The sequence below is a fragment of the Manis javanica genome, chromosome 13 (assembly GCF_040802235.1).
Source record: "Manis javanica isolate MJ-LG chromosome 13, MJ_LKY, whole genome shotgun sequence".
NCBI classification, from domain to species: domain Eukaryota; kingdom Metazoa; phylum Chordata; class Mammalia; order Pholidota; family Manidae; genus Manis; species Manis javanica.
The window spans coordinates 81,830,115-81,854,673 of record NC_133168.1 but is presented as its reverse complement, the minus strand read 5'-3'; the positions used below and the strand labels follow the sequence as shown (position 1 = coordinate 81,854,673).

General features: G+C 45.2%; 1 protein-coding gene and 1 pseudogene across 2 annotated transcripts; both read left to right on the top strand.

Annotated features, from left to right (window-relative positions):
* The first annotated feature begins 221 nt into the window (after nucleotides 1-221).
* Nucleotides 222-4,725, top strand: LOC140845535 (girdin pseudogene; annotated as a pseudogene).
* A 97-nt stretch (nucleotides 4,726-4,822) lies between these two features.
* On the top strand, nucleotides 4,823-21,278 carry LOC140845534 (uncharacterized). 2 transcript variants are annotated; one of them, XM_073219933.1, is made up of 3 exons: nucleotides 4,824-12,737; nucleotides 14,637-14,815; nucleotides 17,412-21,278. In XM_073219933.1, exons 1-3 carry the CDS (start codon nucleotides 12,626-12,628, stop codon nucleotides 17,649-17,651), a joined length of 531 nt encoding a protein of 176 aa, XP_073076034.1. In that variant the 5' UTR covers nucleotides 4,824-12,625; the 3' UTR covers nucleotides 17,652-21,278. The 2 variants fall into 2 exon arrangements, with proteins under 2 accessions (XP_073076033.1, XP_073076034.1); XM_073219932.1 differs by having other exon boundaries at nucleotides 4,823-12,737; nucleotides 14,637-21,278.
* Nucleotides 21,279-24,559: the final 3,281 nt, after the last annotated feature.

Below are 24,559 nucleotides of genomic sequence, written 5' to 3'. Positions count from 1 at the left end.
AAGAGTCTCTCTTCCGCTTCTTACAGGATCTGTTCCATCCCAGCCCCCAATCCTTGATCCATTTTTTACAATCCTTTTTTTCTCTCTCTCCTGAAGACAAAACCCTACTTAACCAAATCACCCGCAGGTGCACCATCTGCCAACGCACTAACCCTAATACACCCCCCCCCACTTAAGGCCCGACCCTTCCCAGCTCATCAAGCAAGGAGTAATGTCCCCGCCGCAGATTGGCAAATAGATTTCACTAACATGACCCCTGTATGGCGTACCAGATACCTACTCGTGTTAGTAGATACATTTTCAGGATGGGTCGAAGCTTTCCCCACCACTAACAAATGAGCGTCTGTGGTTGCCTCTATCCTCCTCACCCAGATCTTTCCTAGGTTCGGGATGCCCACTTCCCTCCAATCAGATAATGGCCCTGAGTTCACTGCCCAAATTATCCAGAACCTCTCCAAGTTGCTCTCGCTCCCCTGGCATTTACATTGTCCTTATCGACCACAGACTTCAGGAAAAGTAGAAAGAACCAATAGGACTCTAAAGGACATCCTGACCAAACTATCTCTAGAACTACACCTTGACTGGGTTCGCTTACTTCCCTTAGCTCTACTCCGCATTCGGGCTCTCCCAAAGAAACCTTCCTTCTTGTAGCCCTTTGAGATCATGTACAGCCGCCCGATTCTACCCCCGGGGCTCCCTTCCCACAAAGGACCAATTCCTCCCAATGTGGCCCTTCCGCTACTCTCTCTCCCCCACACTGAATTGTGGAAATATCAGGATTGGCTCCTTCCTGATCCATCCACCTCCCAAAATCCTCCTGTCTTAAAGCCCGGCCAACTAGTGTTTTATAAGCCGCCAGAGGATCGGCCCTCTCTCACCCCAAAATGGGAAGGTCCACACCCAGTTATTCTCTGCACCCCCTCGGCCGCCAAGCTCTCACTGCCTGATAACTCTGTCACCCCTTGGATTCATATCTCCAGTTTGAAACCAAACACCCAGGACCCACCTTCTCTGGACACCCAAGACCCATCAGTCACAATCCAGAGTCCTTTGGATACAGCCCAAGACGCTGTCTACTCTACCACACCTCATCCCTCTGATCCCTTGAAACTCCGCATCTCCCATTCACCCCCTTTGCCATCCATACCCGAATCATGATTTTTTCCTCCTTTACTGCTCTCTCGCTTTTTTTCCTCATTCCTATTGTCTTCCCCGCCACCCCAGGCTCCTTTGTATGGCGGTTCAAAGTCAGACAGACTTACACACAGCATCAAATAAAAGTTACTGCCCTCATTGCTACACCAGACTGCCCTCTGAAAGGCGGCTCCGGGCCTTTATACCTCCACTTTCCTCCCTCCACCGAAGTGTTCACTAGCAGCTGCCTTTATTCTCCCTACCTCTGCTTCCTCTATGACCAATGACAAGCCTATTGCAGGCGATGGCAAGACACCTACGGGGGATGTCCCTACTGGTCTTGCGCCATTCACTACATGGGTAACTCCCAGTACCCACAGTATTACTCCTCCAACCGTTTCATGAAATATCCCAACGGCTCATTCTCCTTATCAATCCCAGATCCCTGGGACTCTCGATGGGCCACCGGATTCACAGCCTCAGTTTACTATGGGGGGTCCTCGACCCACCACAGTACCCTTCATATCTCTCGAGAGTATGTTCCCTCTCATTCCCAGATCTCTCAAGTTGCATCCGATATCGAACATTCCAAAAAAGTCATTATCCAAACTCTTGACGGTGCCTCTTCATCTTCTCACCCCCACCCCTCTTCCAATTCCTACTACTCTTGGTTACAGCTTATTCAGAACACCACCATCTTTCTCAACTACACCCTTAACACCACCAATTGTTTCTTGTGCGCATCACTACAGCATCCACTTCTAGGTGCCATGCCCCTTAATATTTCCAATTACTCCTTTCACGCAGAAGGACAACCCCTCCGCCCCCTGGCAGACATATCCCTATGGGAACCAGAATACGCAAACAATCTCACCATCCACCACTGTGTAGGCCCAATCCCTCCCCGCTCCAGCGCACTTCAGTGTCTCTCTATCCACACTCCTACCTCCGGCTCTAAGACTTTTACGCAGCTGGGACACTTCTTTTGGTGTAATGGCAGTCTTTTTAACTCACTGCCTCCCAACTCCAGCACACCCTGCATTCTCGTCACCCTAATCCCACAGCTTACACTTTACAGCAGGGCGGAATTCCTTGAGCTTCAACCTCCTTTGCACTTGTGCACAAGAAGGGCTGCTTTCCTTCCCATTATGGTCGGTATTTCCCTAGCCACCTCAGCCATTGGGGCAGTATTTTCAGGGGGAGCCTTGGGTCACTCTCTATGGGCAATTAGAGATCTCAACGCCAAACTTGAGGGGGCCCTGACATCCACTGCCGATTCCCTGGCCTCTCTCCAAAGACAGGTCACTTCACTAGCTAAGGTCACCATTCAAAACCGGCGGGCCCTAGATCTGCTTACAGCCGAGAAGGGCGGCACCTGCGTCTTCCTTCAAGAAGAGTGCTGCTATTACATCAATGAATCTGGCATTGTAGAAACTGACATTACCAAACTCACCGACCTTGCCTCCAGCCTCCACTCTGCTTCCAATTCCAACCCATTCTCTTCAATACTAACAAACCCCCTCCTTATCTGGCTCTGGCCCATTGCAGGCCCCATAATAATCATTCTTCTCACCTGTCTCTTCTTACCCTGTATAATAAAGTTCATCAAATCCCAAGTCAGAAAAATCTCTAATCAAACTTTCAACCAGCTTTTACTCAGGAACTATCAGCTTCTGGCCACAGAATATCCCTCACCCTCACATAACCTCCTCACCACACACTGAGAAGGACCCCTCTCTCTGCTGGAAACTGTTCCTGGAAACAATGGCCGCAGATGCCTGGCTTCTGGCACCCGTATCCTCTTGGCACTATTGGAATCAACATGTCCTCGACCTATGGTTATAGGGAACCTTCATTGATTTCCAACCTGAAGAAGTCCAAACCTACTCGTCCTTACTGTGGGGAGTCCTATCAACCCTTTCCTCCCAGTAGCCCTCACTCCCTTCTCCGCCCCCATTCAGCAGGAAGCAGAGAGAAAGCAACGTCCACAACCCCATAAAGGGGGGAATGAAGGGCCCCCACCAGTAAGATGGCGAACTTCTGGCTTCTCTTCTGGGTCCTTGGTTCCCAACGGCGCCACCTGAAGACCGATCACCTCTCTCCCCACTCCCACTCCCAGCACCTAGCCAATAGCCACCAGCCCCGTAGAAGTGACACCTCAATCAGCTCATGCCCCTTCCTATATAACTCTGCACCTTTCCCTAATAAAGCGGAATTCTCCGGTGAATTGCTGCTGTGTGTCACTCCTTCCTTTCATGCATGATATGGAAATGGAACGTAATATGGATAGAAAAAAGATAGAAGAATTAATGGAAGAAAATATGACTTTGGAAATGGCACAAAAACAGAGTATGGATGAATCATTACATCTTGGCTTGGAGCTGGAACAAATATCCAGAACTAGTGAACTTGCTGAAGCACCACAAAAATCTATGGGCCATGAGGTGAATGAATTGACATCAAGTAGGTTATTGAAATTAGAAATGGAAAACCAGAGTTTGACAAAAACTGTAGAAGAACTTCGGAGTAGTATGGATTCCGCAGAAGGTAACACTTCCAAAATCCTGAAAGTTGAGAAAAAAAATCAAAGAGTAAATAAAAAGTTTGAAATTCTTGAAAATGAGATTATTCAAGAAAAGCAAAGTCTTCAGAAGTGTCAGAATTTAAGCAAGAATCTAAAGAAGAAGAAAGCTCAACTTGAGAAAACAATTGAAACAGAGAAAATTCAGAGAGAAAGATAAAAATATTAGAACAGGAAAATGAACATCTGAATGAAACTGTGTCTTCCTTAAGGCAGCGCTGCCAGATAAGTGCTGAAACAAGGGTGAAAGACATTGAAAAGGAAAATAAAATTCTCCATGAATCTATCAAAGAAACAAGTAGCAAGCTAAGCAAGATTGAATTTGAAAAAAGACAAATTAGAAAAGAATTGGAATATTATAAAGAAAAAGGAGAATGAGCAGAGAAACTTGAAAATGAGTTGCATCATCTTGAAAAAGAAAATGAATTGTTACAGAAAAAGATAACCAATTTAAAAATTATTTGTGAAAAAATTGAGGCCTTGGAACAAGAAAATTCAGAGCTAGAAAGAGAAAATAGGAAATTAAAAAAAACACTGGATAGATTTCAAAACCTTACTTTACAGTTAGAATCCCTAGAAAAAGAGAATTCCCAACTAGACAAGGAAAACTTAGAACTGCGAAGGAATGTGGAATCTTTGAAGTGTGCAAGCATGAAAATGGCTCAGCTACAATTAGAAAATAAAGAACTGGAAAGTGGAAAAGAACTTAAGAAGGGTTTAGAGCACATGAAAGCAACTTTCAAGAAAACAGAATGCTTAGAAGTTAGCTACCAGGTTTTAGATACCGAAAATCAAAGGCTACAGAAAGCTCTAGAAAACAGCAATAAGAAAATTTAGCAATTAGAGAATGAATTTCAAGACTTAGAGATGGAAAATCAAATACTGCAGAAAAACCCAGAAGAGTTAAAAGTATCTAGCAAAAGACTGGAACAATTAGAAAAAGAAAATAAGTCATTAGAGCAAGAGACTTCTCAACTAGAAAAGGATAAGAAACAATTGGAGAAGGAAAATAAGAGACTGACAACAAGCAGAAATAAAAGATACTACATTAGAAGAAAATAATGTGAAAATTTGAAATTTGGAAAAAGGAAACAAAACCCTCTTTAAAGAGATCGGTGTTTATAAAGAATCCTGCATTCGTCTGAAAGAATTAGAGAAAGAGAATAAGGAGCTCATGAAAAGAGCATCTATTGAAATAAAAACTTTGGTTACATTACGAGAGGATTTGATGAATGAAAAATTGAAGACTCAACAAATCAATAATGATCTTGAAAAATTAACTCATGAGCTTGAGTAAATAGGGTTGAATAAAGAGAGACTTACATGATGAGCAAAGTACTGATGACAGGTACAAACTTCTGGAATCAAAACTAGAATCCACTCTGAAGAAGTCCCTTGAAATGAAAGAAGAAAAAATTGCTGCTTTAGAAGCTAGATTAGAAGAATCCACAAATTATAACCAGCAGTTGCGCCAAGAACTTAAAACAGTGAAAAAGAATTATGAAGCTCTCAAACAGAGACAAGATGAGGCAAGGATGGTGCAGACCTCTCCTCCAACCTCTGGCGAAGATAACAAATGGGAGCAAGAAGATCAAGAAACAACTAGAGAGCTGCTCAAAGTCCAAAGTCGAGTAATTGAAGTAGAAAGAAATGTTGAAAATGCCACCCTTAATTCCCGAACAACCACACTTATGAACCAGAATGCACAACTCCTAATCCAACAATCTTCCTTAGAAAATGGAAGTGAATCTGTACTTAAAGAGCGAGAAGACCTGAAATCTCTCTACAATTATCTGATCAAAGATCAGGAATAGCTGGAACTTCTTCATGCACGGCAGGCTTCAGAGTCTGAGCCTCTCCTCACTAAACATGGAACTCTAAAGTGTGCCCACAAAAATCTTGAAGTAGAACATAAAGAACTTGAAGTCCATTACAATCAGTTGCTAAAACAGAAAGGACAGTTGGAAGATTTGGAAAAAACACTGAAAGTAGAACAGGAAAAAATGCTGCTTGAAAACAAAACCCATGAGACTGTAGCCACAGAATACAAGAAACTTTGTGGTGAAAATGATAGGTTGACCCTTACATATAATCAGCTTTTCAAAGAGACGGAAGCTTTACAAACTGACCATAAAAATTTAGAAAGTCTTCTAAGTAATTCCAAACTGGAACAAAAAAGATTAGAAGCTGAATTTTCCCAATTAAAGGAGCAGTACCAACAGTTGGACATCACATCCACCAAGCTAAATAACCAGTGTGAGTTGCTAAGCCAACTTAAAGGAAATTTAGAAGAAAATCGACATCTGCTAGATCAAATTCAGACGTTAATGCTACAGAACAGAAAACTATTGGAACAAAATATGGAAAGCAAGGATCTTTTTCATGTTGAACAAAGACAGTACATTGATAAGTTAAATGAATTAAGACAAATGGAGAAATTAGAAAAAAAAATAATGGATCAATACAAATTTTATGACCCATCTCCTCCTAGAAGGATAGGCAACTGGATTACTCTGAAAATGAGGAAATTGATAAAGTCTAAGAAAGATATTACTCCGGAATGTCAGAAATCTCTAACATTAACACCTACCCACTCAGACTCCAGTGAAGGATTTCATCAACTCCCCCATCAAGATAGTCAAGACAGTTCTTCAGTAGGTTCAAAATCTTTAGAAGATGGCCAAACTTGGGGACCAAGAAAAGCAGCATGGTTGCACTAAGAAGACCGCCCTTTTTGAGGAACAGACCAAAGGATAAAGACAAAAATGAAGACCTGCTACCATTGTTCCATGTGTAAGACTTTATGACAATTCAGCTTCTTTCAAATGACTACACTGGGTCCCATTACTAATTTTTCACTAACCTTTCTCTGGACTGTGCCAATTTTCTTATTTTGCAAAGTGCAGTCTTCCTCTAATAAAAGGAGCTGGAAGAATATTTTTTTTAACTGGCACTGAATTTGCATTATATGCATGCTCAGATACATATACGTGAATATATTTAGTCATACATGTAATATAAATTTCCAGTGCTAAGAGTTGGCAGGAAAAAAAACCTTTAATTAAATGCCATAAAGATTTTTTCCCAAATAAATTTGCTTAAAACAAAAGCTTTAGCATTAGGAATTTATCTCCTTAATGAACAAAATTAAAATATAATAAATAAATAAAATGGCTTGTAACCCTAAAAAAAAAATCTCATTAGCACACCACCCTCCCCGACCCTAATCCTCCCTGTGGCACGAAGATCTCTATTTGTGATCTACTCCAGTTTTTCTCTGGGTTTCTAGGATATTTGTTCCATATTAGTGGTCATTATGTAGAATAAACCTTGTAAGAACAGAGGGCTTTGGGGAAGATCTCTCCCAGTGGCTGGGTACACGGTGACAAGGGCAGTGAGCTCGGAGTTCGGCTTTGGAAAGGGTCTGCCTTGGTACTGGATCTACCAGCTGTCTTGGACCAAATTCTTGTATCTCTGTAATCCTCAGTTTTCATGTCTATACAATTGAGTATCTTTCATACATTTATATGCAGAGTAGTTGTGACATTGGATATGAGATTGCTTCCAAATTTATTACGTGCTATGCAAATGTGTACTTTTTAAGTATCTAAAATGCCAGTTTTTCTTCAGGAACTTTTCACTGTAAAAGAAGCCAGTGAAGATGTTCTGCCGATAAAAGAGCCAGAGGAGAACATCTATCTATGGACAGCAGGTGAGAGGGTAGCAGTGATGTAGGTATGTATGGTTACTAAACAGAGTTACAACACAAGAAATAACCTACGCAAACTTTTCTCCTTCAAAATGAAAAACAATTGGATTTAGAACAGCAACTTACGGGTTTCAATTCCCTTTCCCAGGAACACTACTAATATACTAGTAAAATACTAGTATAATTTGAATTTTTTCAACTGAAAATAAGTAGAAGTGATTGGTTTTTTGTTTTAAAAATGCAATAAATAGAGCAAACTTAACTGACATGCACATTTAATGACTTTCAAATTAAGACAGTATATTTAAAAATAGTCCTTGATTACTTCATTGTCTTGAAACACTTTTCAATAGCGGAAGAACAAGTGTGCACTGTGGTGACTGTGTGCTACAGGTGTCCCTCTTTTTGTGAATCTAGTCTGTTCTCCAAAATTTGTTATATGTTTAGAGAATGGAAGCTAGTGTTCCATTATTTTGAGTGGGAAAAGTAAAAATGCATTCCTAACCCACAGGAAAATGCTAATTTGCCAAATACCACTAAAACCCCTTTATACTGCTATTTAACAATGCACCAAGGTTTTCTGCAAAACAGAAATTATTTGAAGTACTATCTAGTTCTCTAATACTTGGTGAACTCTTTACTGGAGATAAAGAGTTTGTATGTAGGAAGTCATAATACTAGACCTTGCACAGTGTAGAGTACTGAGAATGGACTACATTTTCCTTCTGAATCACAGTGTACATGTACACGTCAATCAAAAGCAAAAGAATGCATTAAAGATGTGCACTGCATGCAAATAATGCTTAGCAAAATCACATAAACACAGGAAGGTTTTGAGAGGTTCCTTACGGTTGAAGGCATGCCTGTGTGAGGTCTGGTGGTGAGAGGAGGGAGCTGGAGGCTGTGGGTGCTGTTAGGATTTGGTAGTGGGAGGAGGTAAGGAAGGAAGAAGTGGTAAAGAAGTGAGTTAGACAGGCAATGGCTGAGGTTCATCTGAGTCTGAGTCTGGATCTAAGGAACGGGGGAGAACCATCCCTTCCTGGCAGGACAGTTCACAAGTATTTGGCTGGGAACCGTTGGCTGAAGCCGCACACAGAGCAGTGGGATGAAAAGCAGAACTCCCAGTGGCAGTCTCTTTGCATTTCCTTTGCTTGGTGTCCCACAGCTCTTGCTAACATGAGACAGTATTTGTGATTGTGGGGTGAATGTCACCGGTCTTCTCATTCCACAGTACCATGGTCACACTCGCAACAGCATGATTTTTTTGTTGTTGTTGTTTTTCAGAATCTTAAACTTCTTGCAAGTGTTCAGCATTGTATTTGTACGGGGATCATAGGACTTGGGGACACGTGCATGGCCAAGCTGAAGACTAACAGCCATTCAATTCTCTGAATGTGCTTTGGCGTCACTTCCAACTGATTTTGTCATGTGTGTGCCTATTTAGGCCTCCTAGGCGTGCCCATTTCCTTTATTACTTTCTTACTTTATCAGAAGATCTTTTACTAAATAATGCAGGGAAGAGGACGGCTATAAAACAATGTGTTTAAGCAGCATGACCTCAAGACACTATTTTATCAGGGGGATGTCTGAGATACAACAGCAGCAAACCACACCCTTTTCCTAGAAGCACACAACTTAAGCATGTTCTTGCATGCAATACAGAACAGACTTGCCAGGATGTGTAATGATTGTGTGAGTAAGCAGATCATTACAGCAAATATTCAGATAGAGTTCAGACAGTGAGGAGACTTGCATTTTATTTTTAAGCAGAGTTTAACTGGATGAAAAATACTCTCGATGCAAAAATGAACCACCTAGTACGTCTATGCCACTGATCTTCATAGAATTTAGGCTTAAAGTAATAACCTTTCTAACACTGTAAGAAATTACCACTCCAATGCAGATGAAGGGCCTGGTCCTTGAAGAGGGAAGGCATTAAAAAGAGAAGCTAGAAGAAGAGATAGCAGTCTCAGGATTCTGAGTTTTATATTGCATTGTGTTTATATGACCTCTAGTCGACCCATATTCCACCTTCAGCTACATGGCAAATTATTTTGATGATCTAAAGGTATAAAGTTATTTGATTGTTTTAGTAGGTTTACAATTGATAAAAGCAATTTCATTGTTAATATTTTATGAAAAGCTCTAAATAAGGGTTTGTACTAAAAAAAAGGTTTAGACACTAATGAAAAGAAGTCTAATACCAGAGTTTACAAAAATCTGGGCTGAAGTATCTGGGCATTAGCCTAGTCTATGGAAAGTAGTTCTGGGTAACTATGCCAGCAGCTCCTTGTTCTAATCAGACAGTTAGCAATGTAATGTTTTCATTTGTCAGCCTGCAACGAGGACATCAGGCTGTGTGTTAGGATCCCAAGAAATGGGACAGGCTCCATCTCTCTTTTGCCTTAATGCTTTTGGCTTTACTCTGTATCCCGGGATAGTCTTTTGCTTTAGCTTCATTCATCTGTTTTTTAACTTTTTATCTTTTGATTTGGATATTGGCAGCAACTACCATCTAGACGAGCCTTTGTCTGTGCCCACAGCTGTTGACATCTTGCCCCGTTTGCTGCAGCATGATTCTCTCTCTCTCTCCCTCTCCTCTCTTCCTTTTCCCCTCCCTCTCATCTTGTCTCCTCTCTGCCTAATATGTTCATTCATTATTTACTTATTCATTTGGTTAATCACTGGGTTATCATATGCTCAGATTGTCACATGTCTTATTCAATTAACCTGCTTTTGGATTCCCAGTATACAAGTATAGAATTAGCCATATGTCCACCTTGCCTCTAATGGGGCTGATTTGCAGAATGAAAAAGAAAACCAGGGCCAAGTTTACAGTCGATCTCCTGTCTACACAGTCAACACTAGCCATTGGTGCTTTAATACTCAGCAAAGACACAGGACTAAGTTTCTTCTTTTAACATAGGCTGGATCTTGGCTGATCTCTGTTGCTTTATTCTCCCAACTACTCTCCACTGTCAAGGCATTGAGGCCTGCAGCAAATTTCATTTTAATGATGGGCCGGATGATTTACATTGTCATAGATATCCTGCAGAGCAACTTTCTCTGCAGGAAAAGCGACACCTCAAAGATAATGGTGCTGTGTATTAAGAAAAATAAAACAAATATTTTTCTTATTTGAACCTTTTTACTGTATTATATGGAATTTAGATTCAAATGCCAAGTGAGATATGCTTACCATCTCTCTTTTCACCTATTTATAGATGCAATCAAGGCCCAAGAAGTTCCGGAATGGAATCCCTGTATTTTGAACCTATTCCTGCAGCATCAGATGTATGTACATAGAGAGCCAGAGACTAAAATCATGGCCCTTTACCCCACTAATGTTGATTATTTAGTTAGTGTGTGCTGCCAACACACAAAGGTCCTGATTTCAGTAAGTATCCATATGGACAGAGCATGTGGGTGGTGTCCCACATTTGCCATTTTTTAGCCATTTCTCTTGGGCGTCAGTAACTGCCATGCTTGGGATGGTCCCAGTAGAACCTTCAAAAAGAATTAAGAGAAACTCTATGCCATCATTTCAAGGTCTTTTTGACTTGTGAGTACATTTCAGAATGAAAGTTTACTGACCTGCCTGCTGCAATAGGCTGTGTGAGTACACGCATGAGACGGCAGCATCTCATCGTGGGCAGAATCCAGTCCCTAACTAGCCTACATTGTCCCCATCCTTTTTCTAAGCCATTGAATGTATCATGCATTTATCCACTCAGCAGACGTTACTAGAGAGACTCCTATAAGGATACACATTCACAGAAGTAGGAGACCTGGGTTTTACCCCAATGACTGGAAACTCTAGTTGGGAAATAAGATTGAGCTGCAAGAAAACAGGTGGAAAAGAACAGAAAGAGCATCCTAGAAGCCTGGCCAATGGCGGTCTTTCACACTACTTGCCACTCGTGCATTCATGTAACACAGCTGCTAGGCTGGGTCACTGCAGTGGTGGCAGTGCGGAAGAGAGGAAAGATGGCATAGATGTCAGAAGATAAGGTTTGATTCCTGATTCTGCCACGTACCAATTATGTGATCTGGGACAAGTTGTTTACCATGGGGACCCTCAGTTTTCTCATCTGTAAAATGGGACTGTTGATAACCTCTCTGAGGCTACCTCATACGGATGTAATAATGCTCAAAGGAACCTACTTTATCAGTATATTGCCTGAATTCCTGCAGTGGAATGATGCTACTATGAGAGTAGGATACAGGGATGTACAGAAAACAAATTTGAAGTAATAATGACCAGAAATTTTCCACATTTGCTATAAACCCCAAGACCCAAGGATCTCAGCCAACAGTAAGCAAGGGAAACATGAAGAAAGCCGCACAAAGCCCACACTGGCCTGTTTGGAGTTGTCAGTTGTTCCTCTAGACAACACTATATTGAAAGATACAAAAGCATCCAGCATCCAGCTAGTAAGGAAATGGAGGTGGGTCACTGAATAGGAATGTAATACAAATGGTTTGAAGCAGCAAATGGTTTGACTTTGCTGGGGAAAAGGGCGCTGGGTTTGAAGCCACTGGATTTCTCTTTCACTCTGCTCCTAACTTGCTCTATGATGCTATCAAACGGGGAGGGTGCCCTAGAAGCTCTCCAGCGCCATTCCCAGCTCTCTGCTACTACAGTGTGTTTGCTAATAATACTTTGAATTTTCATCTGCATTCGAAACCTGGAGTGGTCATCAAGCAGGCCCCAGCTGGCCCTTCCTTGCCCTAAGCCTCAGCTGCAGGTGCTGGACTCTGGACAAATGGCCCAGCCACTGAGAGTGCCTGTCTCCCACAGCCTTCCCATCTCACTGACCAGCAGGTTGACTACATACCAACACCTCTGAAAGCACACTTTCTTTTGCCATGGCCTTTGATGGGCACACATTTTTCTCCTGCTTTTGCTTTTAACACATCTACACTGTGTCTCTCTTCTTGGTTTCATGCATGTATAGCATGTGATACCCATAATGGGTGCTTGTTATCATCTTCCAGCAATATTTTTCAAGGACATGTTTCACGATGGCTTTGTGTTAAACATTCCAGTTGATTTGAAGCTATGTTAGAAATTGTAATGTAAAATGTGTCAAAGTTTGTGTTCTGCCTGTATTTCCTGTTGTTTATATATCTCTTTGTCTCTAAATTGATGTGTCATCTTCTCCTCTTTTGGAAATTCCCAGGATCAAACTGATACTATAATGGCCGAGCCATATGGATCCCCAGCATCTGTTCGGTCTCTAACTGGGACAGAGTCTGATTCCTCTTACGAGTCCAGCACGTGGGCCTTGGAAAGCGCATGTGCATCACCAGGTTGGTACATTTGGGCATTGGGATAGGGACTCTCAGAAGAGAACTAGTGACTTCCTCGGGAGTCACAGTCTCTGAAATGAAGATCATGTTCTGTTTATAATGGTGTGAGGTCACTAGAGCGAGTTCTACATTTCTTCACCTTTGATCTAGTTTTGAATGTGATTTGAGAGCAATGAAAACTTAATCACAGTGATAGACTCCTAGTGGATAGCATGTCTTTGAATTAGCTGATGTTCTCACTGAAACTTTGTGTTGCAGAATCTCCATATACAGAGGTGGTGCCCCTATTATTTATTTATGTCATTTTTCAAACAACTGACATATATTTGAGGTACAGTGTTATGTTGGCTTCTGGTGAGCAACGTCGTGATTTGACAGCTATCTATATTATGAAGTGCTCACCACAATCAGTGTAGTTACCAGCTGTCACCCCACAAAGTTATTACAGTATTATTGGCTATATTTCCTATGCTGCACTCTTATCCCCATGACTTATTTATTTTGTGATTGGATATTTGTGCCTTTTGATCCCCTTCCCCTAATTCACCCTTCCCCCATGGCAATCTCCAGCCTGTTCTCTGTGTCTTAAGAGTGTATTTCTGTTTTGTACCTCTGTCTTCGTTTTTAGATCCCACATATAAGTGAAATCAGACAAATACCTCTATTTTTCAAATCTGTATTTAACAACCTTTTCATTACTGCTGTCAATCTCAAAGCTTTGCTTAAAAACATCCTTTCAAAACAACTGATTTTGGTGGGAGGGGGACAAAGTCCATGAACTCATTGTGATTTCTGAAATGCATAAAAGCAATTTAGTTTTAAATGTGCACCCAGTAAAATTCACTCTTGGGGGGTGCACAGTTCTGTGGATTTGGCTAAAGCAGAGTCCTGTATTCACCACCCCAGTAGCAGACAGAACACTTCTATCATCCCCCAAATCCCTTTGTGCTGCTTCTCTGGACTCAAGCTCTGTCCCCATCCTCTGGCAGCCATTGATCTGCAGTCCACCTCTGGTTTTCTTTTTCCAGAATGTCATGTACATGGAACCATACAGTATCTAGCCTTTTTGGTCTAGGCTGTTTCTCAAGCCTAGATAAATAAAATGCATGTGAGATATATATCCATATTACATCGATAAGTGGTTCCTTTCTTCTTCCTGAGTAGTATTGCATACATAAATGTGCCACAGTTGTGGTCCACTCATCTACAGAAGGACATCTAGGTTGTTTCCAAGTATTTTGTGATTACAAAAAAAGCTATTATAAACCTTTGCACAGGGTTTTTTCTTGGTGTTAATATAAATTTTTTATGCACTTGGATACATTCTTGGGAGTTGGGACTACAGGGTCCTTTGGGAAGTATGTGTGAAAAAGCTGCCAACCTCTTCCAAAATGACTCAACCATTTGCATTATTCAACTCATGCTCCCCACTTTGCTTTTTGGGGCTGCTGAAGGAGAGTCAAGATACAACACCTCCAAGGGCACTTCAAGACTCCTGAGATCCCCACATTCTGAGGAACCTGGCTTTTTAGAAGTGATTCATGACTAGGTTTACTTTGATTTTATCAGTTGGTAGGAACCAAACTTCCAGAAGCAGAGCCAAAAGAATTTTAAAATGAAAAGACACTTAATATGAATGGATTGGTGTACCCTCTTGTGCTTGAGTGGATGGAGGTAAAGTCAAGCACTCCCTCTTTTTTCTTCAAATATGAACAGATTTCTAAGTAATGTTCTGAATTATTCCTGGTTCCTGGCACATTAAGCCTTAACATGGAATTAAACTGGACTCTCTTGTTTTATGACTTATAAAAGAAATTAAAAAGAAATTTGTGCAATCTCTTCAACAATGTTGGTATTTTTACTTTTTGGTCATGAATTCCATGTTGCTTTCTTCCTCAGATGTATCACCTTTGTACAGCCTTGAATTTGAAGATGAGCTGGGGCAGGTGGAAGACCTGGACCAGATGGATGAGATGGAGGAGGTGCCGCAGGTGGACGAGGAGATGGAGGAGGAGGAGGAGGACCAGGCAGAGGAGGAGGACCAGGTGGAGCAAGAGGACCAGGCGGAGGAGGACCAGGTGGAGCAGGAGGACCAGGTGCAGGAGGAGGAGGACCAGGTGGAGGAGGAGGACCAGGCGGAGCAGGAGGACAAGGTGGAGCAGGAGGATCAGGTGCAGGAGGAGAGGATCAGGTGGAGGAGGAGGACCAGGTGGAGCAGGAGGAGGAGGACCAGGTGGAGCAGGAGGACCAGGTGGAGCAGGAGGAGGAGGACCAGGTGGAGCAGGAGGACCAGGTGCAGGAGGAGGGGGACCAGGCGGAGCAGGAGGATCAGGTGGAGCAGGAGGACCAGGTGCAGGAGGAGGGGGACCAGGCGGAGCAGGAGGACCAGGTGGAGCAGGAGGAGGAGGACCAGGTGGAGCAGGAGGACCAGGTGCAGGAGGAGGGGGACCAGGTGGAGGAGGAGGACCAGGCGGAGCAGGAGGACCAGGTGGAGCAGGAGGCCTTTTCACCCTCCAGCATGGCTGTTAGCAGCAGTGTTCAGGTACTTCTAGGAGTCTTGCCCCACACATTTGAATGGACCACTAACCCTGCAAATCCCCGAGTCTCCACTCTTTTGCCCAATTTCACTTTGCAGAAAGTGCTCTTTTCATCTCTTTTGACCTGTATCACCATTTCTGTTGTACTGGGTTTTCAGATGCCACTGATGATCCAGTGGGTCCTCGCAAACAGGGAGGTTGGAGGTTCTCTGGGAAAGACCAGATCCCTGTTCCACTTAATGTGAAATACGCAGGCACTTTGTGCTTGAGAGACGGTTTGAGCCAGATAGGAAGCTTAACTACTAAGATGGTATTTTTAAGGGCCATGCTCCCATCACTTCTGAGGGAATGCTGACTGTCTCAAGGGATGCTGGCTTTCCTGACTACCCATATCTACACCTCTCCACCACAAGCTAGGTTTTCCCAGTGGAACTCTTATTAGGTTAGAACCATGCCTTTCAGAATATTAGATACACACAATCTTCAAATGTCAGCACCAGTATTCGGTCCGAGACCAAATCAAAACAGATTAACTACTCTGCTGCTCCTCTACCCTTGACATTTGTGTACATAATCACAGATCTGGACAATCATCTTTTTTAGTAGAGGGGATTATTACTATGTGGATTGGCAGCCAAGATAATGAGTTGATGTTGGTCTGTTCTGTGGAATTGTATGCATTAACTACCAAGTGTAAGACTAGTTACTCCATTCCTAATGGCAAGGGCATCCGTTCCCGATGAGCAGACCCGCAGGCCAGGAGGCCATGTTTGAGTCCAGCCCCAGCAGGGTGGCCTTGAGGCATCCCTGAGTCTCAGTGTCTCCATCTTGAAATGGTCTGCCTACCTTGCTGGCATGTTTGCACTGCTAGCAATACATTTACAAGAAGCAGCTTGGATGTTTTCTCTCTCTTTTCACAACTCTTCTATGTGCTTCCATTAACTGTAAAGGGGTTGAAGGCTCATAGTGTGGTAGGATAGAGAGTGTTGGTTTTGTTCTCTAACCATTGCTCGTATGTGCACCTTTGTCTCGTCAGGTTAATGTTGGGCTCTCTCCTCTTGTTTATGTACACAGTGTATGGCACAGATCAAGGCAAACAAGAGTTGTTTCTTGTTTGACAGACACTTATTTTCCAAGAAACCTACCTCTTTCCCATCCCCCTCAGCCAATCAGTTGAGAAGTCCTACCCACTGTCTTAATTCCTCTCCAATACATCCCTTCCTTCCCATGCCTCCTGTCTATGGTCTGTTGCAGGCCCCTGTTATCTCTACCTTGAGTCACCTCCACAGCCTCCTGACCAGCTTCTGTCTGGCTCCAGGCCCACTCTCTCCCATTAGTTCATCTTCCATACCGCTATCAGCAGGCATGTTGTCTGCCATGGCTGTGAGCATGTCGCTTCCCCGATCAGGCCTGTGTTTTAGACTACTCCTCGCCACAGCAGCACAAGGTGGCTGATGAAGAGAAACCTGAATGTGGATGGTCTGCACACAGGTCTTTCCCACTTCTCTCCCATGTGTGGTCTCTCTCATCGCCTCTGCTCCAGCCTACCTGAAGCATCACTTTGTCTCCCAACACTCCTTCCTTCTACAGACTTATACATTTGTTTGTTTCCAGACCTGAGGCTGTTACTCAGGTTAAAACGAGATTTCCAGGGCCCAGAGGAGAGCATGCCTCCAAGCACTGTGACCGTGTGGGCAGCGTCTACTTTAGAAGGCAGCGTTACGGTCAGGTCTGTGACTGCCTGTGAAGTGCTCTGGGATGATAGAGAGAATGCCTGTGCCTTCTTCTGCACTCTGCATTGCTAACGGGCAGCCAGGGGGAGGTGTTCCACAAGCTTCAGTGATGACCTGACCTGCAGTCCTCTGACTCTTCCAGTAAGGACTTTGGGCAGGTTGCTTCACATCTCTGGGCCAATGCTGCAGCTTTATGTTTAGGGGGAAAATCAGACTAAATGATCCCCATGAGCCACTTCTGATGTAGAATTTTTGGATTCTCTAATCATTTCTTCAAACTTTCTAGTAATTAATGAAATCAGCAGTGGAGGGCCATTGTTTGCTTTCTCTGTGTGAAACAATATGGTAGGATTTGGTGAGCCCAGTGTCCCTATATATGAACCATAAGCGATTTCTCCCCACAGATATTACAACCACCACCATCAATTACATCGTACATCAGAAGACGGGAACTGAAACTGATGAGGAAGTTCAGGAAACAGCTAGATGAAAAGACTAGGATGCTGCAGGCTGACATAAAAAAACATCAGGATGCACTGGAAATGATAAACAGGCAGCTTCAGGCAATGCAGGAATCCAAGTTTCAGGTAAGGGGCAACCAGTTCCTTGTAAGTGGCAGGAGGGAGAGGAGAAAGGGACCTTGATAATCTTTGAGGAGTTGGTCTGTAGGACCTGTTAGAAGTGACAGCTGATGTCCCAGGGGAGCGTGGGACATCCGCAGTGATGTTCAGCATGGACTAAGGGCTCTCCTCCTTTTTCTCTTGGCTGCTGGAGCTGAGGGGGGCCCAGCCAGGCTCCGGCCATGTCAGATGTGGCTCCGTGTAGCCAAGGCTTCCTTTGGGCTTGCCTGGAGACTGTCTTGCTCCATGCCCAGCATGTCTTGTGGTCTAAGGAAACATTCGGTCCCTGGATAAGACCTCTGTTGTCTTGTATCCTTACAGATGCCGCCAGCCGCCACCTGTCACGGTGACAGGCCTGAGCCTAAGTCTTTGGAGCCAGCGCCCAAGAAACGACGCACTGAGGAGATGAAGAGGATGTCCCCAGACCTCAAGGAGCCTGAGTGTGTGAGTCGTTCACATTCATTCTACTCTTTCACATTCCCTATGGAGCCCGAGGAGCCTTGTGATGACTCCATCGGGGTATGGAGGCCTGTTTTCACTTTGTAGCTGAAAGGGGACTTCATTTTCATAAACATCTGGGCTCCCCTGGTTCTCCTGAGGCAGTATTGGCTGGTCAGTTTGCTGAAATTCATTTGCCTGAGATAAAAAAAATCCCATCTAACTAGACCTGGACACACATGGACATGTCCCTGCTCACACATGCTGGATAACAGTGTCTCACAGCCAGGACGTGGCTGGGACCAGTGCCCAGCCAAACAGGTGGACACTCATCCAGACCACTAGGCCCAGAGAGGCAGGCTGACTGTGGTGTTGGCTTTGGGAGAAGGGGGTGGGAGCGTTTACTGAGTTTCTGGGAAGCTCTCACAGACACTGAAAGCCCTTTTGTCTCTCTTCCTCTGGCAGAAGCAGGAACAATACTCGCTGCAGCAGCTGCAACAGATGCAGAAGCAGCAGATTCAGCAGCCGCAGCAGTGGCAGCACCTGCCCCTCTATGATGACTGCACTGCAGTTATGCAGACGCAGCCCATGTCAGCAGCTGAGCGACAGTGCTCTGGCCAGGAAGATGAGAGACAGAGGTAGGAAGTGCATGGAATGCTGATACAGGCCGAGGTCACTGCCCTCACGACTGACACCGTGCCTGAGACTGTGGCTAATATGCCCACAAGGCACCAAAACCCCCCTCATCCAAAGCAGCATGCTTCCATTCATCTGGCTCTGTGGCAGCTGGCCCCCTGCCTCTGAATGCACAGTGCTTGGCCAGGAATGCACTGGTGGCACAGGGATGTCTACATGAAAATAGAAAGCTGCCCAAGGAAGCCTCCCAGCTAGGGGCTTAGCATGCAGATTGGGAAATCCCTCAGCGTCATCCACCCAAGCCCAGTCTTTTGGCCCAGGGTGCTTATGGGGAAGTCCTGAGTCTCAGCTTCCTTCTCCCACTCCACTGGGATCTGGTCAGCACATTAGACAAAGTGAAGGCTAAGGCCAAAAGAAGGAGTTTTTACACTTTAAGTGGCTAAAGGTGTGATTATTTTTACACATACACCTTGACCTGCTGGCCACAAGTCCACCAGAGAGATGATCCATGAGAGGGACTGCCCATATGAAGAGGTCAGGCAGTCAGTGGGCCGTGTGGCTCAGACACAGACAGCCTGTGGCGAGACCCTTCCCCCCGTCTTCTCCCAAGTTGCTTGCCCTGGCCTGGGCCCTGGGCCCAGGAGTGAGTCAAGAGAATGTAGCACACAGCTGAGGGCAGTCCTCTGCGGGTGACCTTCCCTGTCCACAGGACTGCTGAGGCTCCCCACACCCTGCCCTGGTGCACCCTCACCAGCCCTGGGTCCTCCTGGCCCAGGTCCCTAGACGCCTCCAGCTTTCTGTCTGTAGCCCAGCCCTATCCCTTCTGCACACTCTGCCTTCTCGCCCTTGAGTCCCACTTGTTGAAATCATACAAAACTCAACCCAAGGGATCCCTCCTTCCCAAACAGAAAAGTCCCCTGCAGTCTGCTCTTTGTCACAACATCTTTGTGTGTGTCCCTCTTCCCCCTGTACATCCCAGACTGGGTCGACACCTCTCCTGTCACTTGTTCAGGCAGGCCAGCTAGTTGCCAGTCAGGCCCACGTGGAGTTTACCTGACCAGAGCAGAGTGAAGGCGGCACGGTCCAAGGGCAGGTGGGGAAGAGACCTGCGGAGGCCTTGGCTGGCCACAGCTGGCAGAGAAGCTGGGCTGGGGAGGGCCAGATGTGGGACCCAGTAGACTTAGGCGTTAAGACCACCTTGGGTGAGCTAAGGCTGCTTCTGTTGCTCTTTAAGTCAAGATGCTATTGGGAGGCAGCAGCAGGAAGGAAGCCCGTTGTCCCCAGTTCTACCTTCTACCAACTCCTCACAGACTTGTGTTCCAAACAGGTGCTTCTCCACAGCTTGCTGACTTGAACTGAAGGGGTCCTCCCACCACCCCAAAACAAGCCCAGGAACTCTAGCAGAAAACTCCACGCTGTCCCCCTTTTTCCCAACAGGTGCCAGGTCCTGAGGCAGGAGCCCAGGAACCTCTAGACCTACAGGCTCCCCAGGACCCTGCTGACTTTCCACCAGGCTCCATCAACTGTTTGGCATGTGCAGGCCAGTCTGATGTGGAGCAGCCTTAGCACAGACCCTGTGAGAAGAGGGGGAGACAGTACTGCACAGCCTGCCTGGCCAGGGGACCTTCAAGGCTCGGGGAGTCCCCAGGAGTAGGGGCTAGCAGGGTGAGAGTGGATACTCTTCACTGCTTAATAAAATTTGTCTTTCATGTAACTGTCTGTGAACTTTCAGCTTTTGAAACCTAGAAATGGTACCAACTCAGCTGTCTGGTGCTTGGGTCCTGAGTAAAGGGTCCATTTGCTGGAGTCAGGCCCCTGGATCACCCCTCAGCTTGCAGAAGCCAGGGGCTCCTGCCACACTTGCAGAGGCTGGGGGCTCCTGCCTTTCCATGTAGCTGTGTGCCTAGGCCCGCTTTGATAACAAAGGCAGCCACAGGCCTAGCGGCTCCCCACTCCATGTAGCTTGTGTTTGCACCTCATGCATTGCCTCAGGGATGGGGCTGGATTCTAAAGGGCAAAGTGATCTGTTTTGAGTGCAGATTCCTTGTGGGATTGATGGGGTTAATACAATTCAAGTAAGGTAGAAATCAAATGTATAAGCACACATGACTTGATTGTTTTTACCACACACTCTCGTGTAATCAAGGACTGAGTGATGAGAAACAAAGCAGTTCTCACGGCTCGGAGCCATCTTCACACAGTTCGGTATCCTTGAGAAGCGTCATGCCCTTGGGCCAGACTCAAGGCCGGATAAGGATGTTTGAGTTCAGTGTAAGTTCATTTATTCAATAAATACGAGAAATGCCTTCTCAGCATGGCTCCTGAGCTGTTACGCCTTGAGCCCCCTGGCTGGTCCTTTCAGGTCTTCCACAACTTATCGCACCTCCTCCCTTATCTGCGCTTAGAGGCAGGGAGAGGACCAACAAGTGGCGCCCGAACAGGGACTGCTTAAACTCAGAGCAGGGACCATTGAAACTCAGGACGGTGACATTTGAAATCCAGAGCGGGGAAGCTCCGCTCGGGAGACCAGTGAAAAGCAGAACGGGCAGGCTGTGAAGATCACTGATCTGGTAAGACTCCCGGGAAATCGCGTGTAGGGACAGGATGGAGAGGTCAGGGACACTAGAATGGGCCAAACTGAAACTGTTGGATTCTCCCAGAGGAGGACGCCGCCCCAAATCACTCACGAAAGATGTCTCTTGATGCAACAAGCAAGAGGAATTTATTCAGGAAACAGCTAGCTGGGGTCCAAGTTAGCCCGACGCAGCGGGTCTCAACGAGGACCCCGAACAGTCAAAGCCAGAGGTTTTTATAGCATAGCATTTTCAAAAAGACAGTATTTTCTTACACAGTGTTTTAGCAAGATAAGCTTGGTATGCATGACTATCCGACCAAGGTTAGCAGTCTGAAGGCTGCAGCTGCCCACCACCTGGTGTTCATGATTAACTGATTTGAGGTTAGCTAACTGAAGGTCACTACATTTAACACTGGCTGACTAATTTGTTTTTCAAGATTCTAATTATTTTCCTTCTCCTAGGCTAGAGGGTGGTGTTTAACCCTTTGAGATGGCTGTACTTATGCACTTATGCTAACTTTTGATTTTTCAGATCCTACATTTCCCCACTTCTCTTTAGGGGCATTCCAATCATGAAATGTTTGTGTCTTCTTGTGGGGTGAGTGAATGATATTGTTGCCTCAACATCAGCACATGAACAGCACTCACTCTTTCTCTAACAAAAGTTATCAGCCGATTTAGTATGCAGGGTCCTAAAGTGAGGAGCAACACAAGGATGAGTAGGGGCCCAGCCAGAGTGGATATCAGGGTTGTAAACCACGGGGACCTAGTGAACCAAGATTCAAACAGCCCTTGGCTGGCTTCTCGTTCTCTCTTTCTCTGGTCTAGCCTTTCCCTAAGCTTTGACATTGAATCTCTTACTATTCCGGAATGGTCTGCATAAAAGTAGCATTCTTGTTTTAAAGCTGCACACAGTCCTCCTTCTTTTAGGAACAACAGATCCAGCCCTCGTCTATTCTGCAAGACTACCTCAGAGAGGGAAGTCAGAGATTCTTCCAGTTTTGTAATGGATTGCTCTATGATCCTTAGGTCCTCATCAATAGCTGTCCTTAGCCCTTCATAATGTTGGTTCCCTTGGACAATAGCAGCTGCCCCCATTCCCACTCCGGCTGCGACACCTATCCCTAACAATACAGCTAAGGTCAGCGAGACCGGCTCTCTTCTATATCTACGCCTAGGTTCAAATTCAGCTACGAATGAGAGATCATCATGATACATCAACCTGGGCACCAGCTGGACCATGATACAGAAATCACGGGAAGAGTTGAAGGCAGAAGTAGAGACACATGGGGTCACTCCAGTGTTGCAAGCCCACCATCCCTCGGGAGGAGGGACTAGATACTCATGTTCACCTGAGGAGGTTACAGCTATGGTTTCATTACACAAAGCTTTATGGGAGGGGGGAACTGTACCTAAACATCTTCCTCTTCCAGTTACTTCGGTCAGGGTTAGTTTCCTATGGCTCCCCCAGCTACAGATCTCGTGACGGGTTGTCCTGTTAAAACTGCCCAACAATCCTAATCCTTCATAATAAGGCGGCCCAGAAGAGAAGCACAACCAACAAGATTCAGTAGTTTTAGGATTGGTGGTGTTCAGAACTCGGAAAGCCCCCTTAACGAGGTTAAGGAGGCGTTGCCCGGTGCTAGAAAAGGGGGTTACTGAATCAAGAGTGAGGACGGGGACAGCAGGAGTAATGACAGGGTCTACTGGTTGAATTAGGGTTTGCTTCGGGGCTGGAGTTGGAAGGCATGGTTGATCTTGTAAAACAATATTCGGTCCTACTGGGACGGCTGGAAGGGTCTCAACTTTAAGTCTGATAGTTAAGAGTCCACTTGGGTAAGGGCCGACCCAGGCGAAACGGCCCATATCAAGCTGAAAACCCCAAGTTATTCCAGTCACCCAGGACTTTTCATTTTTGGCCTGTTCTTGGTTAAATTGCACGCACACTTGGGGTACCCTGTTGTCAGGGTCTCTGAAAGTGAATTTAAGTCTCGATTCCCGACTGCCCACTTCCGAGGCCCATCATTAGAGGTTACACAACTCCAGCTTTTGCAGTAAACACTTTCTAAGCCCCCACAGGTTTTCCAGTTATTTCTTAGATTGCCAGGGCAGGCCCAGAACCCTTGTGCTCGTCCTTGAGCAGCGTTAACGAGTGCCCGTTTTTGTAGGGTATGGTAATTGTGTTCCCTCCCTTGCATAAGCCCAAAAAGCTCCCTGAGGTCAAAATACAAATCTGGCCACCACGTGTTTAGAGGGGCAGTGTGTGCAGTTTCATTAAGGGTTTTACCAGTCTGTCCATCTGTCAGGATCCATGTCTGCCTATAGGGCTGATGGGGGTTGGGGTTCTGGAGGGTTGGAAGTGGCAGAAACATCAGAATCGCTAGCAACATGGTTCTTTCTATATAGACAGAGTTTAAGGGGGTTATCAGTCCGAGCTACTCGCCAGTCCGGGTCCGGTGGGGGTGCCTTCTTCAGATGTGAAGCATGTATCCAGGAAGAGACACCATCTACTTTCACGGCTGTGGCAGTAGTCAGGAGGACAATAAAAGGTCCCTTCCACCGTGGCTCGAGGTTTCCCGTCCAGTGTCTTCTCACGTAGACAGGGTCTCCCACCTGGAACTGGTGAGGTACTGAGAGGTCCCCTGGCCGATAGGCTTCCTTAATGGAGGCCCACACCTCTTTCTGCACGGCTTCCAAGGCTCGTAACCTTTCAAGCAGAAACTTATTAGTTGTACATTCGGGGAATGTATGAAGATGAGCTGATTGGAGCGGGGCCGGGACCCCAAACATTATTTCAAAAGGCCTTAGTCCAAAGCGGCCGGGAGTGTTCCTGACTCTAAACAGGGCGAAGGGAAGGAGGACTAACCAATCACATAAGCCAGTCTCTATGGACAATTTAGTCATGGTCTCTTTTAGAGTTCTGTTCATCCTTTCTACCTGTCCTGAGCTCTGGGGCCTGTATGCACAATGCAATTTCCAATCTGTCCCCAGGATCTTGGCCAATCCCTGACTTACCTGGGCAACGAAGGCAGGTCCATTATCGGAACCGATTACCTTGGGGATTCCGAACCTTGGAAATATTTCTTCAAGTATCCTTTTAGACACCATCTGAGCCGTCTCAGTTTTGGTGGGGAACGCCTCTGTCCATCCTGAAAATGTGTCTAGGAAAACTAGAAGGTATTTATATCCATACTTAGCAGGCTTAATTTCAGTGAAGTCAACTTCCCAATAGGCTCCTGGGCGATCTCCTCGAAGTATCTTCCCGGATATTGCTTGATTTTTA